Below are 17781 nucleotides of genomic sequence, written 5' to 3' on the forward strand. Positions count from 1 at the left end.
TCAGTCACAAACGCCAGAATTTCATTGTTACCTTTAACGCGAATTCTCTTCTGAAGATCGGCAAGCTAAGCAACTCGCCGATACCTTGTCCCAACATCAAATCTTAATAGCTGCGATTCAGGAGACAAGAATTTCAGATGAACAGGCCTTCGAGTCACAAGGTTACAGGATCTTCAAAGGTAAAGCTGGTGAACGTGTCATTAAATCTACCCCTCACCTAAGCACTGGATTTAAAAGTCAGTAGGAAGATTCTGGATTCAGTCACAGACTTCACATCCCCCTACAGCCCAGTACTATCGTGAATGTGCATGCATAGATTAATCAGGTAAACAAAAAAGACCAGAAGAAACAGGTAGATTCTGGGAAATGCTTGAACACATCATATCTAAAATTCCAGATAAACATACAACCATCTTGCTTGGGGATTTAAATGCCCAGCTCGGCAAGGAGAAGTTCTAAAACATTATAGATAACTATCCGGCTCGCCAAAGAACTAATCGCAATGAAGAGAGGCGTGTGGAGCAATGTAAAGCATTTAATATGGTTCTGAAATCAACCACTTTTTGACCCTGACCAGAAAGCAGAAAACTTGGACATCACCAAATCACTATGTTGGCCAGTTCCAAATAGATCACGTTGCGATCACTCGGAAAGCCCAGAAAGAGATTTTAAAAATGTGAAGGTTCTAAGAAACGCCGATCTAGATTAGATCACTATCTATCCAAAATCAAAATTAAGTTGCTTCCGCGAAACACTAGCAAGATCCATTTGAGAAGGATCATTAGATTTGATACAGAAAACTGGAATCTAATTGGGAGTTGACCCAGAAGCTAGGATACATTGACCTCCAGAACTGGGAAGAATTACAAGAGGCCCTGATCGTAACAGCTAAGGAGAAAATCCCTAACGAAGCCAAGGAAACATGCCTGGTGGAACAGTGGAAAACATTCTGCAGAAAAGATCCGCAGAGCGGTACGTTTTGTTGTTGTTGTTGTTGTTGTTGTTGTTTTTTGACAAGAACCATTTGGCACAGACTGATCAGGATTTTCAGAAGAATAACACACGAGACTTCTATAGAATCTTCAGGCAAAATCCAAGCAGTTATACCCCCCCCCCCCAGCCTACAGTTCACAAACTCCAATGGGAAAACAGCACACAGTGACAAAGAAAATTGCCATATTCTGGCGGATTACTTTGATTCTCTCCACAACTGTGAAGCTCCAAATTCCTCATTCACATTTAAATAAAATGCACAAGTCCATCATGATTTATCTCCACCCACAAAAGAAGAAATCAAACAGATCATATAGTCATTAAATAACAATATGCGACCAGGTGAGGACTCAATAGTAGCTGAACTGTGGAAGTACGCAGGTGACAAGGCGATTAATAAACTGACAGACATCACCCACGAGATTTGGTAAACAGAGGAACTTCCAACAAACTGGAATTCTGCACTAATTCATCACCTTAATAAGAAAGGCGACAAAAAGAATGTTAACAACTGTCGTGGTATTTCCCTCCTCTTAATTACCTACAAGATCCTTTCTAAAGTTCTTCAGACTAGTGCAGGAGAACAACTAGATCCACAACTGGGGCTTGGGTTCAGAATAAGAAGCTCTTGTATATATCAAATTGTGAACCTAAAATCTATCTTTTCATATCTAAAGCTCAAGAATGCGAAATTCTTGGTGACTTTCGTCCATTTCAAAAAGGCTTACAACTCTATTGATCGAATGACAAGACACTACTTCCAAAGTGAAGTTCAGAGGAGAAATTTCAGATGCCTTTGAAATAAGGACAGGAGTCAGGCAGGGAGATGGGCACTCACCTCTACTCTTCAACTATGTTTTAGAGAAAGTGACCCGCGAATGGCGCAAGGAAATAAGAAATGAAGGGGTGACAGCGAAGTCAGGCTGTGTTGCAGGAAGACAAACCTTATAATTTGACTGTCTTGCTTTCCCACATGATCTAGCAATCTTTTCTGATTCACTTACACACAGCTACCAAACAAATCAAGCAACTTAAGATACAGGCAGTGAGAACAGGTCTTCAGATCTCCTTTAAGAAAACTAAGTTTATTGCAAGCATAACGCCGGCACCGAAAGAGCTAGATGTGGACTAAGGAAAAGCCAAGCGGGTAGGAAAATTTAAATATCCAGGTGAGTAGATAGAACCCAACATGTCTGAGAAAGTAGCCTTCATGTCACGCATGAATAAAATGGAAATGGCATACCATCTAACCAAGGGTGTGTTCAACAAAATATCAATATCCTTGAACGCCAAGTTCAGACACTACCACAGCGTCATTTGTCCGGAGGCGTTCTATATATCGGAGTGCCTTGCACTGAACAAAAAGGCCTTACTGTGAAGAGATCAAAGAAAGAAAGAAAGAAAGAAAGAAAGAAAGAAAGAAAGAAAGGTTTTGAATAACATCTTGGACCCCATCAAACACAAAGGTTAGTATAGAAGACGACATAACCACGAGCTCTATTTCCAGGCGCAAAAGATAACCGATACGATGCGGAGGAGAAGGATTGCTTTCTACTATAGTTACGTGTCAAGAATGAGCCCTGCAAGGTCAACCAAGCGGATCTTCTCCTACTTCCAAGATAAGAAGAAAAAAGGGGCCTGGTTCAATGAGGTAGAAAAAGATCTACAAGAAGTGGGCATCACACATGATATCCTGGAGCGTAACCCTCTTAAGAAGAAACTTCGAAACAACAGGTGTTCCCAAGAAAAGCCAAAACTGAAAACAGGGAAGGCGTGGACCGAATAAAGAAAGGAACAACACTGACAACGAATGCGAGAACAATAATAATAATAATAATAATAATAATAATAATAATAATAATAATAATAATAATAATAATAGCACAATATGAGCTGTCCCTTGTGTAGCTGGTTTTACGTGATACCACTTCATGGACCTGCCGACCTCCATACGGCTTCTGGCCTCAAGACAGTCTATAATACTTAATCACCTAGTCTGATATAATTGATGGACGCAGCTCGAACTTCCAGCATATAAATGATAAAGCCTCTCTCCCAGGGGATCACAACTTAAAAAGTGATACAGCGATTCCGTGATCCCATATAAATTTTCTTGCACTCCCTTTTTTCAGGACCCTGTCTTTTATCTTCCCTATACGATCTTATTTGGTGAACTCTTACTTTTTCCCCTGTCCCGACGGTATTACATCTGCGTAACCTCGAGTGGTCTTTTATCTTTTCATGAACATTTTATAACTCTAGCGGATACCTTAATTCTTTAAAGAGTCGAGCTCTTCCTGATACCCCGTTGATTTTCCCTAAAACGACGATCAATACCACAACCCTTTAGAGGTTTTACGTCTCACTAATAGGCTACAGAAAGGTGTTCGATGACGATGGGAGGGGGGAGTAGTCATGCTTTTAATTAAGGTGCAGCGCCGGTATTTGTCTGGTACGAAAATGGGTAACGATGGGGAACCATCATGAAGATTATCGACGATGCGGTTCGAATCTGTATCGCTCAGCCACCTCCCAAGTACTTATCGAATAAAAGACATTGTTTCGACCAGGGTTATGAAGCAGTTCTCCCCACTTCATATAGACACCAACTCCACACGATCAGAACGATATTATTCATGGTTTGCCGATCCCAGGCTAGTATGGCACGGGAGTGCAGGGACGTGTAACGCATGCGGGCACATGGAGAGGGGGCGAGTTCCAGCTCCGCTCGACGACAGCTGACTGTCAAATTCCTGAAGCCGCAGCACGCAATCCCATATTGCTACAGACCACAAAACTTATTATGTTTTAATCACTAATGGAATCTGAGCAAGCTCGAGATTGTCACCGACATGCATGCCCACCGCACCGGGCCAGGCACAATTAATTCCAGCAACATACAGTTGAAGACGAAGTCCATACAAGAAGTCAATTAAACTCCAGCTCTTAAAACGGATTTCGAGAACTAATCACGGAGAATTTGCTCTAGTTTACTGCCTGGTAGGGTTCCTATCACCGATTGTGTCGCACTACAGTATAAGTAGAAGAAGAAAAATGTATTCAAACCTTGTGCCGTTGCTCTACGGGGTAATAATAATAATACTACGCATCATCATCATCATCTTGGCGCCAGGCAAGTCAAAGGACAATACAGGCTGAGAAGTCGCCAATGATTTTACAGTCAAATAGATAACATTAGAGAAACTATGAGGAAAAGAGCAGTGCTCTACGGATACCTGAAGAGAATAGATTTCAATAAAATAATTAAACAATGACATCTTCCTTCACAGACCTCAGGTAAGGTGTATTCTGCTCGAAGGCAGGTCCGAACTTCCGCAGAAGTGTGCCTGTGCCGGAGTTCACGTACGGTAGGGTGGCCAGTTCCTTTCCGCTCCTCCATTCCCTCACCCCCACCAACAGCGCGTGGCAACCCATCCAAATCTTGACCACGCCCAATGTTGCTTAACTTCGGAGATCTCACGTGATCCGGCGTTTCAACACGGCTACGGCCGTGTCACAGACCTCAAACAAGCTATAAATGGATCCAAGAGACTAATAAGGATAAATAAAGAATGTGAATAAATCAAAACTCAATAATAGACAGGAATTTAGTTAGGGAATCAATGGTCAGCTTCTAATATAAATCAATCAATCAATCAATCAATCAATCAATCAATCAATCAATCAATCACTACTGATCTGCATTTAGGGCAGTCGCCCAGGTGGCAGATTCCCTATCCGTTGTTTTCCTAGCCTTTTCTTAAATGATTGCAATGAAATTGGAAATTTATTGAACATCTCCCTTGGTAAGTTATTCCAATCCCTAACTCCCCTTCCTGTTGTTTGAGTCATCAGTCCATAGACTGGTTTGATGCAGCTCTCCATGCCACCCTATCCTGTGCTAACCTTTTCATTTCTACGTAACTATTGCATCCTACATCTGCTCTAATCTGCTTGTCATATTCATACCTTGGTCTACCCCTGCCGTTCTTACCACCTACACTTCCTTCAAAAACCAACTGAACAAGTCCTGGGTGTCTTAAGATGTGTCCTATCATTCTATCTCTTCTTCTCGTCAAATTTATCCAAATCGATCTCCTCTCACCAATTCGATTCAGTATCTCTTCCCTTCCTATAAACGAATATTTGCCCCAAATTGTCCTCTTGAATTCTAACTTTATCTTCATATTGTGATATTTCCTACTTTTAAAGACACCATCCAAACTTATTCGTCTACTGATGTCCTCCCACGCCATCTCTCCACTGACAGCTTGGAACATACCACTTAGTCGAGCAGCTCGTCTCCTTTCTCCCAAGTCTTCCAAGCCCAAACTTTGCAACATTTTTGTAGCGCTACTCTTTTGTCGGAAATCGCCCAGAACAAATCGAGCTGCTTTCCTTTGGATTTTTTCCAGTTCCTGAATCAAGTAATCCTGGTGGGGGTCCCATACACTGGAACCATACTCTAGTTGGGGTCTCACCAGAGACAAATATGCTCTCTCCTTTACATTTTTACATCCTTACATCCTTACTGGTCATCCTACCCAGTTGTTTTCCCTGATCCAATGTCTCACTCTCCAGGACACTGCCCTTGAGGTGGGATCCCTCGCTGAGTCCGAGGGAAAAGCCAACCCTGGAGGATAAACAGATTAAGAAATAATAATAATAATAATAATAATAATAATAATAATAATAATAATAATAATAATAATGTCATTGGTTTTGCGCCCGTCTAAGTACTTCTACGGTTTTAGAAGACGCCTAGGTAGCGGAATTTTGTCCTGCAGGAGTTCTCTTACGTGCCTGTAAATCTACCAATACGAAGCTGAGGTATTTAAACATCTTGTAGTACCAACCTGCTAACTGGGTTCAGATGACCAACGCTTCTACCGCTTGAGTCACTTACCTCCCTAAGAATGGGGGCGGTACAATACATCGAAGGTAAACCCGACCTGTCGTAAGAGGCGACTGAAAAGGCGACCAGGGACTGTGAACTTGGGAGTGTGAGTTGACGACCACGGCTCTGCTTACTTATGTCAGGCTCCTCATTATCCGACCTCCCTTGGCCATCTCTTGCTCTTTTTCGACCTTGAAGGTATTAGATTTTCGAGGCCTAGGTAGTCTTTCCGACCCTTCTCTTTCTTTTACCGATACCTCCATATTTCTAAGTATCGGGCCTCTTTCATTTTATTTCTGATTAGTGTTGATACAGGGCCAACTACTGTAAGGACAACGTCCTTTCAACTGTCTCATTCCCCGGGCTTCAACATTTGTCCAATACTTCCGTATTCGTTGCCGGTGTTGCTTCTTTCTTTCTTTCTTTCTTTCTTTCTTTCTTTCTTTCTTTCTTTCTTTCTTTCTTTCTTTCTTTCTTTCTTTGGTCCACGCCTTCCCTGTTTTCAGCTTCGGCTTTTCTTGGAAACTCTTGTGGTCTTGAAGTTTCTTCTTAAGAGGATTACGCTCCAGTATATCATCATGTGTTATGCCCACCTCTTGTAGATCTTTTTCTGCTCCGCGGAACCAGGCCCGTTTTATCTTATCCTGGAAGTAAGAGAAGATTCGCTTGGTTGACCTTTCAATATTATTACACTGGGGAACAGAGTTTTTGTTGACTTAGATCTGAGACTTTTTTTTTTTACTATTTTTTGGGAATCATCAGTTTCCGTCAGGTCTTTACGATACCGTGTACCCTCCAAAATCATTCAAATTGTATTATACATAGAATGGAAAATAAAGGTATAAAGTTCAATTCAAATAGCAATTTTGTTCACACAAAAGATATATTATTCTATATATAAAATATTATCCCATGTGATCTTGCCGCCAGGCTTGCGTGCTACAATGAAGCAGATAGACGAGCCGCAGGTGCAACCATATCGGATGGGTATCTGTTGAGAGACCAGACTAAGGAATGGTTCATCGAAAGGGGGTAGCAGCCTTTCGGAAGTTGCAAGGGCGGCAGTCTGGATGATTAACTGATACGGCCTTGTAATAATACTCAACATGGCTTAGCTGTGTTGATACTGCTACACGGCTGAAAGCAACGGGAAACTACAGCCGTAACTAATCCCGAGGACATGCAGCTCTCTCTGTATGTATGATGTACTGATGATAGCTTCCTCGCGGGTAAAATATTTCGGAGGTAAACTAGTCCCCCATTCGGATCTCCGGGTGGGACTACACGAGAGGGGGCGATAATCAGGAAGATGAATACTGACATTCTGCGAGTCGGAGCGTGGAATGTTAGAAGTTTGAATCGTTGTTGTAGGTTAGAGAATCTGAAAAGGGAGATGGATAGACTAAAGTTAAATGTAGTTGGTATAAGTGAAGTACGTTGGCAGGAAGAACAGGATTTCTGGTCAGGTGACTACCGAATTATCGACGCAAAATCAAACAGAGGAAATGCATGAGTTGGTTTAATAATGAATAAGAAAATAGGACAGCGGGTAAGCTACTATGGCCAGCATAGTGAAAGAATTATTGTCGTCAAGATAGACACCAAACCAATGACCACCACAATAGTGCAGGTCTATATGCAAACTACCTCAGCGGATGATGAGGTAATCGAAAGAACATATGAAGAGAGAGAAGATTTAATGCAATATGTAAAAGGTGACGAGAATCTAATTGTGATGGGAGACTGGAATGCAGTGGTAGGCCAAGGAAGAGAAGATAATACAGCAGGAGAATTCGGATTGGGACAAAGGAACGAAAAAGGAAGTCGGCTGGTTGAATTCTGCACTGATCATAATTTAGTCCTTGCCAATACTTGGTTCAAACACCACAAACGACGGCTTTATACGTGGACGAGACGTGGAGACACTGCAAGGTATCAAATAGACTTCATTATGATTAGTCAGAGATTCAGAAACCAGGTGTTGGATTACAAAACTTTCCCAGGAGCAGACGTGGACTCTGACCACAACTTGTTGGTCATGAAATGCCATCTGAAGTTGAAGAAATTGAAGAAAGGAAAGAATGCAAAAAGATGAGATCCAGGCAAGTTGAAAGAAAAGAGTGTGAGGGATTGTTTCAAGGAACATGTTGAAAAAGGACTAAATGAAAAGGCTGAAGGAAACACAATAGAGGAAGAGTGGATAGTCATGAAAAATGAAGTCAGCAGGGCTGCTGAAGAAATGTTAGGAAGGAAGAAAAGATCAACTAAGAATCAGTGGATAATTCAGGAGATACTAGACCTGATTGATGAACGACGAAAATACAAGAATGCTAGAAATGAAGAGGGCAGAAAAGAATACAGGCGATTAAAAAATGAAGTGGATAGAAAGTGCAAGGTAGCTAAGGAAGACTGGCTGAAGGAGAAGTGCAAAGGTGTCGAAGGTTGTATGGTCCTAGGAAAGGTAGATGCTGCATACAGGAAAATCAAGGAAACCTTTGGAGAAAGGAAATCTAGGTATATGAATATTAAGAGCTCGGATGGAAAGCCACTTCTAGGGAAAGAAGACAAAGTAGAAAGATGGCAGGAACATATCCAACAGTTGTATCAAGGCGAAGATGTAGATAATTTGGTTCTGGAACGTGAAGAGGCTGTTGATGCTGATGAAATGGGAGACCCAATTTTGAGGTCAGAGTTTGACAGAGCTGTGAGCGACCTAAATAGGAACAAGGCACCTGGAATTGATGACATTCCCGCTGAATTACTGACTGCCTTAGGAGCAACCAGCATGGCAAGGTTATTCCATTTAGTGTGTAAGATGTATGAAACAGGAGAAGTCCCATCCGATTTTCGGCAGAATGTTGTTATACTTATTCCCAAGAAAGCTGGTGCTGACAGGTGTGAAAACTATCGCACCATTATTTTAGTATCTCATGCCTGCAAAATTTTAATACGTATTGTTTACAGAAGAATGGAAAAACAAGTTGAAGCTGAATTGGGAGAAGATCAATTCGGCTTCAGAAGAAATGTAGGAACACGTGAAGCAATCCTGACTTTACGTCTGATCTTAGAGGATCGAATCAAAAAGGACAAGCCCACGTACATGGCATTCGTAGATCTAGAAAAGGCATTCGATAATGTTGATTGGACCAAGCTATTTAAGATTCTGAAGGTGATTGGCATCAGATACCGAGAACGAAGAATTATCTACAATCTGTATTTAAAAAAATCAGTTTGCAGTGATAAGAATCGAGGGCTTTGAAAAAGAAGCAGCAATCCAGAAAGGAGTGAGGAAAGGCTGCAGTTTGCGCCCCCTCCTTTTCAATGTTTACATAGAACAGAGGCCTTTGCTGGCGTGATGTAGTGTTTACAGTGCAATATGACTTCTGGTATGGGCTAGAATAAAATTGTTACTTTCATTGACCTGTCTCAATATGACAATATGAAAGTGGCTGAGGTATGCGTGACGCTAGTAATGCCATTCCTTATGCAGCCAGTCCCTGCTATGAATGGTGTGAAGATGTCGCTCATAAGGTCGGTTGGTGCACGCATTTCAGTGGGCTTGGCAGACTGATGTGCAATAGCAACTTCTGGAAACTACATCACTCCTCATTTCCCTAGTACGCCTCTTAATTGACAACTAGGCCATCTACGACAGCTAATCGTCAACCTGTTGAGGATCCAACCAGCCTTCGGGCTGAATACCCAATATACATATAACAACTGAACAGGCAGTAAAGGAAATCAAAGAGGAATTTGGAAAGGGAATCACAATCCAAGGAGAGGAAATCAAAACCTTGAGATTTGCCGATGATATTGTTATTTTATCTGAGACTGCAGAAGATCTCGAGAAGCTGCTGAATGGTATGGACGAAGTCTCGGCTAAGGAGTTCAAGATGAAAATAAATAAGTCCAAAACAAAAGTAATGGAGTGCAGTCGAACGAAGGCAGGTGATGCAGGAAATATTAAATTAGGAAATGAAGTCTTAAAGGAAGTAGATGAATATTGTTACTTGGGTAGTAAAATAACTAACGATGACAGAAGTAAGGAGGACATAAAATGCAGATTAGCACAAGCAAAGAAGAGTTTTCTTAAGAAAATAAATTTGCTCATTTCAAACATTGATATAGGAATTAGAAAGATGTTTTTGAAGACTTTCGTGTGGAGCGTGGCATTGTATGGAAGTGAAACATGGACGATAACTAGCTCAGAAAGAAAGAGAATAGAAGCTTTTGAAATGTGCTGTACAGAAGAATGCTGAAGGTGAGATGGATAGATCGAATCACAAATGAAGAGATACTGAATCGAATTGGCGAGAGGAGATCGATTTGGCTAAATTTGACGAGAAGAAGAGATAGAATGATAGGACACATCTTAAGACACCCAGGACTTGTTCAGTTGGTTTTTGAAGGAAGTGTAGGTGGTAAGAACGGTAGGGGTAGACCAAGGTATGAATATGACAAGCAGATTAGAGCAGATGTAGGATGCAGTAGTTACGAAGAAATGAAAAGGTTAGCACAGGATAGGGTGGCATGGAGAGCTGCATCAAACGAGTCTATGGACTGATGACTTAAACACACAACAACAACAACATCCAATTCATTCCACTTCTCGCAAAAATTTGCTCTTCTAGGTTTTTATTGGAGTGTGAAATCTGTGAACAATCCCTCCGAATACTCCAGCAGTAGTCAGTCAGCCAGCATATGTTGATCCCATCTACCCTGATAGCGTGCTTCCATGACCTTCAAATCTTGGAGGAATCGTTCACCTTGTTCATCACTGGTGGCGCCCGACTCGTTGGCTGAACGGTCAGCGTACTGGTCTTCGGTTCAGAGGGTCCCGGGTTCGATTCCCGGCCAGGTCGAGGATTTTAACCTTAATTGGTTAATTCCAATGGCACGGGGGCTGAGTGTATGTGTTGTCTTCATCATCATTTCATGCTCATTATGACGCGCAGGTCGCCTACAGGAGTCATATAGAAAGACCTGTACCTGGCGAGCCGAACCCGTCCTGGGATATCCCGGCACTAAAAGCCGTGGTGGCACCAAGATTTTCGGGGGACGTACAGTATCTAGATGGCTATGCAGAAAATGTACCTTGATGCTCATGTTGCTTCCAAGCATGTTGTATGAATCCAAGAGTTGCTGGATGACTTCATTCTAATTCTCTGCTCGTGTATTTCCAAAACTGTTCGTGACAATGGCCTTGAATGATAACCAAACATTTATTTCCAGTTCTCTCAATGTCCCAATGAAATGTGGATCTCTGATCAGTTGTCGAATCTGTGGACCATCAAGCATACCGCCCTTTATTTCTTCATGTGACAGGCCAGGAAATGCGGTAAGGAGATACTTGAAACAGTCTCCTTCAGTTTCCAAAGCTTTCACGTACTGCTTCATGAGCCCCAGTTTCAAGTGCAAAGGTGGGAATATAATACTTTTTCTATCAACAAGTGGCTCATGTAGAACGTTTGGATCACCTGATTTAAGGGCAGATCGTAAAAATTGCTTGGAGATGTGACAGAGAAACAAAATGTGTATGATAGAAAAAACCAAACGGCGTTTCTAAAATTAGCGTGCCTATCGTAAGGAGATGAGAGGTAGAAAATACCTTACGTGATACAAAGAAATCAGATTCCATATTCAAAATCAGGGTCTATTTTAGTAATAATCAGCATAAAAATTGAAGTCTACAGAAAATAAGTTTAAAATTACTCCCCATTGTTATTATTATTAGAGTAGAATGCTTGGCTTAAATACTTTCATGATTGCAGCAGCATGTTAAGATTTGTGATTCCAAACGTTTGTAGTAAATACAAGAAGAAACCTAATTATTAGAATGCCGAAATCAATAAGAACTGGATATTAACATGTATAAGGTCAGAGTAGATTTATTCCGTAGTTTGTTTCCTATGATTTAGTTAAATACAATTCATGAATTCCGGAGGAATACGGCATTCCTTCTGTGGATACTTTTGCCTCTTAACTGCATTACGCTGTGCACTAAGACGATCTTGACAGCTTGTCGTTATATCATTGTACAGCATATTTCCCCTTAGTCCGATGTTTTCGATTCTATAGCTTCACTAGATTCCTTCTCCGTCTTTACTAAGACTTAACCCGCTTATAGAGACAATATTATATCCAGCGCTGTTGCTGTGTCGCAGGTTTGTGTGGAGCGTGGGTGGCGGGAGTATAATGAATGTGGGATACTGAGGGACAACTGGAACTTATGGTGGAGAACTTCCGGCTTCTCAGCGTCGTTCCACAAACAGCTCAAGAACTGGCAGGTAAAAAATTTACTTTATTATTTTCTATCTTTCCAAACATTATAAAACTAACATTTGTTCCTATTCCATTTTTAATTACTTATCCTTGCTTATCACTATTTGATAATAATAGGTAATAATAATAATAATAATAATAATAATAATAATAATAATAATAATAATAATAATAATAATAATAATAATCGCATGTTATTCCCAAAAAAATAGAGAAAGCCTCTCCCCCAATAAGTAGACAACTTCAAGGAAGGTGGTGATGATTATTGTTTTAAAAGTACAACTAGACAACCATCCTCTATTAACACGAATCAGAAGGAAAAAGTGGAAGAGACCTAACACTTCGAAAAATTAAGATATGGGTCAAAGAAAGTCAAGGGCCACGAAGAGCGTGAAACTGAAAGAGTCCCTAGGCCTCAATGCTCTAATAACGTCAGTGTCGGAGAAAAGCGGGAGTTGACCAAGGGAGGTCGGATAGTGTAGATGAAAGTGAGGAGCCTGGCACAATTAAGTGGAAGCAATGCCAGGACTCAGCTAAGGACCCCGTGGTCGCCAGCCTGCGCTCCCAAATTATGAGCTCCTGGGGCAGCATCAAGTGAGTGAGGTTATGAATAAGATATCTTGAGTCCACCCTGTTTTGCTCCCGTGATGCTGGTCTAAAAATACAGAACGGGCTCTAAACGTGGAATGGAATGACTTGATAGATTACAGCTGAGTTGGCATTACTTACAATTTCTAGAGATGGTATGCTCTTGTATGCATTTCTTGTCTGACCTCTATTGGCCAACTCTTGTTCTCTTCTTGCCGGGTTGAGTAACTCAGACGGTTGAGACGCTGGCCTTCTGACTCCAACTTGACACGTTCGATCGTGGCTCAGTCCGGTGGTATTTGAAGGTGCTCAAATACGTCAGCCTCGTGTCGATAGGTTTAATGGCACATAAAAGAACATCTGCGGGACTAAATTCTGGTACCTATGCGTCTCCGAAAACCGTAAAAGAGTAGCTAGTGGGACGTAAATTCAATACGATTATTATTATTATTATTATTATTATTATTATTATTATTATTATTATTATTATTATTATTATTATTATTATTATTATTACCTTCACCGGGCGAGTTGGGAAAGGCCTAGGAATGGGAAGGAAGCGGCTGTGACCTTAATTAAGGTATAGCCCCAGCATTTGCCTGGTGTGAAAATGGGAAACCACGGAAAACTATCTTAAGGGCTGCCGACAGTGGGGTTAGAACCCACTATATCCCGGATGCAAGCTCCCAGCTGCGCGCCTCTAACCGCACGGCCAACTCGCCCGGTGAGGACAGCACAAATACCCAGTCCCCGATCCAAGGGAATTAAACATTTACGGTTAAAATTCCCGATCCGGCCGAACAAGGGGCACCCTGCTCCGGAGTCCACAACGCTGATCATTCAGTTAAAGAGCCGGACACAGTGACGAATTAAAACTCATCAACTGAAACATTATCACCTCAACAGCATGTTTCGGAAGATCCTTTATACTGAACGAATACATAGTAATCCTTCATAACTATATGAAATGGTCGTGAGCAGATATAATGATTTTTATACTTTCATCATCCCCCTCAAACTTACAGCTGGTGAGATGGAAGTCATGGATGACTTGAGCAGACGTGCAGGATGCCTCGCAGACGTATGCGAGAATCTTACCGTCAAATGAGTGAGTTTGAAAGAGGGCGCATTATTGACATAAGAGAACGTGATGCATCCATCCGGAAAATTGTTGCTCGTGTGGGACGAAGTGTGTCGGCAGTACAACGGGTGTGTACAGAATGGTTGACAGAAGGCCGTAGAACATGACGAGATGGGTCTGGTCGCACCACCCAGATCAACCAGAGAAGATCGACACCTCATCCGAATGGCATTGCAGGACAGATCTGCGTCCTCCTGACCTCTGGCGCAACAGTGGAACAGTGTAACACATCGTACACTATCAGGAATGACAGTCAGTCGCCGTTTATTACGGTCTGAGTTACCGGCGCGTCGTCCACTTCTCTGCCCACTTTTGACTAATGTGCATAAACATGCTAGACTGCAATGGTGTAGGGAACGACGTCACTGGAGACAGGAGTGGCAGCAGATAGTGTTTACGGACGAATCCATGTTCTGTTTGTTTGAAAATGATGGTCGCATTTTGGTTCGCCGCAGACAGGGGAGAGGCATCACATCGAATGTATTCGCACAAGACATACAGCGCCTAATCAAGGCCTTATGGTGTGGGTTGCTATTGGCTACAATCACAAATCATAGTTGGTGCGTGTCCAGGGCACTGTGACCAGTTTGACCTACGTGAATGGCATCCTGCGACCCGTAGCCATACCCTTCCTGCACGACACCCCCAAACGCCATGTTAGAGCAGGACAATGCGCGACCACATGTTGCTGCACAAACACGTGTCTTCTTGTTGTCACAGAATGTCAGACTGTTTCCCTGGCCCACCCGATCGCCGGGCTTGTCGCCAATCGAAAATGTGTGGGATATGGCAAAACGACGGGCGCGGCGCTGTGATCCAATGCCAACCAGCAAAGATGAACTGTGGAACCAGATGAATGCGGCATAGATAGCTATGCCCAGGATGCTATTCGCGGCTTATACGCGTCGATGCCATCACGTATGAAACAGGTTATCAGTGCTCATAGAGGACCCAGTGCCTACTCGGCAACAGGACACATGCTGAACCTATGTGACCGAAATGCTAATCGTTTCTGCAGAACATACTAATGAACATGTTCTGTGAATATGAACTTTCAAGGTGTTCTGTTTTTATGAACATAGTGTACTTTCATTCTTCGAAGGACTAGACTTCTTCTCTTCTTCGTTTGATTAGTGTTAAGGGTATCTGGACGTTGAAAGTCATCAAAAAGTCACGTGACCTCGAAAATATTGTGAGATGGACAGCAGGCAATGGTATGTTGATAAACGGGGCTAAAAGTCAGGTTGTGAGTTTTACAAATAGGAAAAGTCCTCTCAGTTTTAATTACTGCGTTGATGGGGTGAAAGTTCCTTTTGGGGATCATTGTAAGTATCTAGGTGTTAATATAAGGAAAGATCTTCACTGGGGTAATCACATAAATGGGATTGTAAATAAAGGGTACCGATCTCTGCACATGGTTATGAGGGTGTTTAGGGGTTGTAGTAAGGACGTAAAGGAGAGTGCATATAAGTCTCTGGTAAGACCCCAACTAGAGTATGGTTCCAGTGTATGGGACCCTCACCAGGATTACCTGATTCAAGAACTGGAAAAAATCCAAAGAAAAGCAGCTCGATTTGTTCTGGGTGATTTCCGACAAAAGAGTAGCGTTACAAAAATGTTGCAATGTTTGGGTTGGGAAGAATTGAGAGAAAGAAGAAGAGCTGCTCGACTAAGTGGTATGTTCCGAGCTGTCAACGGAGAGATGGCGTGGAATGACATTAGTAGACGAATAGGTTTGAATGGCGTCTATAAAAGTAGGAAAGATCACAATATGAAGATAAAGTTGGAATTCAAGAGGACAAACTGGGGCAAATATTCATTTATAGGAAGGGGAGTTAGGGATTTGAATAACTTACCAAGGGAGATGTTCAATAAATTTCCAATTTCTTTGAAATCATTTCGGAAAAGGCTAGGAAAGCAACAGATAGGGAATCTGCCACCTGGGCGACTGCCCTAAATGCAGATCAGTATTGATTGATTGATTTTACTTCGAAAAGAGTAAGCTTTCCTGAATCCAAAAATGTGCATGTTCCTTCAACCAAACCGTATTTTAAATGGCTATTTAAATGTGGTGTCACCACTGCCACTCACCATCGGCTCAGAAACTGAACATTTTACGTCTTTAGGTACACTTTCCTGAAGAACCATAAGAACTAGCGCAATCAAACGCAGTTCTTGTTCTTGTTCTTCTTCTTCTTCTACTTCCACTGCTTTTCGCAGACCTTGGTGTGGTTGCAGATGCGAACTGTCTGGAGGAATATATTCACCATTTGACTGTCTCTGCTGTAATTCGTAGCATGATGTGATTTGTGGAATCGAAGAGGAGTATATTGGGACAAACTCGTAGACAGAATCCCCGAGTCAGAAGACTTAACCAGACATGGTTAAAATATTTGGTCGGAAATCGAGCCGGGGACCCTCTGAATTGAAGGCCTGTACGCTGAACATTCAGCCAAGGAGCCGGACAGCAATCAGACTCAGTACACATCTTTAATTTCCAAAAGTCTACTAGTAGTTTATTTGTTCCTAAAATATCAGTAATCTGGCACTAACCAACTTCAAATGTTTGGTGGGGGGATTATTTTGGAGAATCCTATTTATATATGGTAAAATACTTTTTGGATACACTTGTAAAGGGTTACTGTGGATTCTAGTGTTATTAACGCGAAGAAAAATAATATCCCATGCTAATATTATAAATAGAGAATATTTGTGAGTTTGTGCATATATGGAGGGTAATCTCAGGAACCAAATCAAACAAACCAAAACCTATGGCGCTACAAAGCAGATGGGCCCTGACCTACCAAGCGATCGCTGCACAGACCGTTTCTCAAAAACTGCTTAACACGTTTTGATATAATTTCCAGTGTTATTCAGTTCTATGAGTAGGCACTAAAACAAATTCCACGCATGTAGGGCCGCGGGTAAAATCTAGCGGTTCATAAAGTAATATCCTCCATGAAAAATTTACCTCAACTTGTGGCACAAATTTGAATTGTTAAATGTGATTAGTTGTTATTTGCTTGCTTTTTACGAACTAAGGAAGGTAGTTGCCCTAGCTGATGTTAAAAAGTAAAAAAAAAGGTAACAAATAATTTCTTAGAAACTAACCTACAAATGGGTCATAAAACATGCCAGATTTTATGCCAGGTGCCATTAAAAAGGGCAAGGTGCCCGGTTGTAATTTCTCTTAAAATAATAATGTCCACTATATAGGCCTACTAAGTGCCAGAGTCTCTTGATCATGGTATCCGAATTTTAATTCATAAACATGGTCGGAGCAAACATGACACTTTACATCTATCTATATAACAAACGAATAAAATATGTGTGTGTGTTTTCCACATCTCCCAAACCACTGGAGCAATTTCAACCAAACTTGGTACAAGTATGAATTACTATCTGGAAACAAATACTGTTGGGGTGAGACATCCCTAGCACATCTAGGGGTGATATGAACATATAATCGGAAATGGTGTCATATATAGATATCGGGGTCGCTGGGATGAATAGTGAAACTCCGAATGTCGTTTAAGTCCAAGTTCAGCCTCCATCGGCATGGAGTTGAGAAGGGTGTAAGATTTATCTCCAAAGATGATAGACAACTGGATGTTATCGAGGTATAAAGACCTGGCAAGGCTGGCCGATGCGGAATGATTTGATAAGATACTCAACTACGTGAGGAACGACACATGAACGTTATTGAAGTGGGTGATCTGAACTTACGAAATGGTAACTGGAAAGGGAATGCGAACGACAGAAAGCATGACCAACAAATGGTGAATAAGTTAATATGGAAAGGACAGCTGAATGAGAAAGTGATGGAAACAACTAGGAAGAAAAGTATTCTAGACGTGGTGCTGATAAAACCAGATAACCT

The 17781-nt window shown here is 41.6% G+C and overlaps 1 protein-coding gene across 2 annotated transcripts in view; it reads left to right on the top strand.

Annotated features, from left to right (window-relative positions):
- The window catches only part of LOC136867204 (probable tubulin polyglutamylase TTLL2), a 226125-nt gene that overhangs the window by 46230 nt on the left and 162114 nt on the right, over positions 1-17781 (top strand). The window contains exon 2 of one of the 2 annotated variants that reach the window (XM_067144338.2): positions 12055-12177. The exons of the other annotated variant lie outside the window; for it this stretch is intronic. Coding sequence (XP_067000439.2) covers positions 12055-12177 — 123 coding nt within the window. The remainder of the gene's footprint in view (positions 1-12054; positions 12178-17781) is intronic. 2 annotated transcript variants of the gene reach the window in all.

This window comes from Anabrus simplex, chromosome 1, assembly GCF_040414725.1.
Source record: "Anabrus simplex isolate iqAnaSimp1 chromosome 1, ASM4041472v1, whole genome shotgun sequence".
Classification (NCBI taxonomy): Eukaryota; Metazoa; Arthropoda; class Insecta; order Orthoptera; family Tettigoniidae; genus Anabrus; species Anabrus simplex.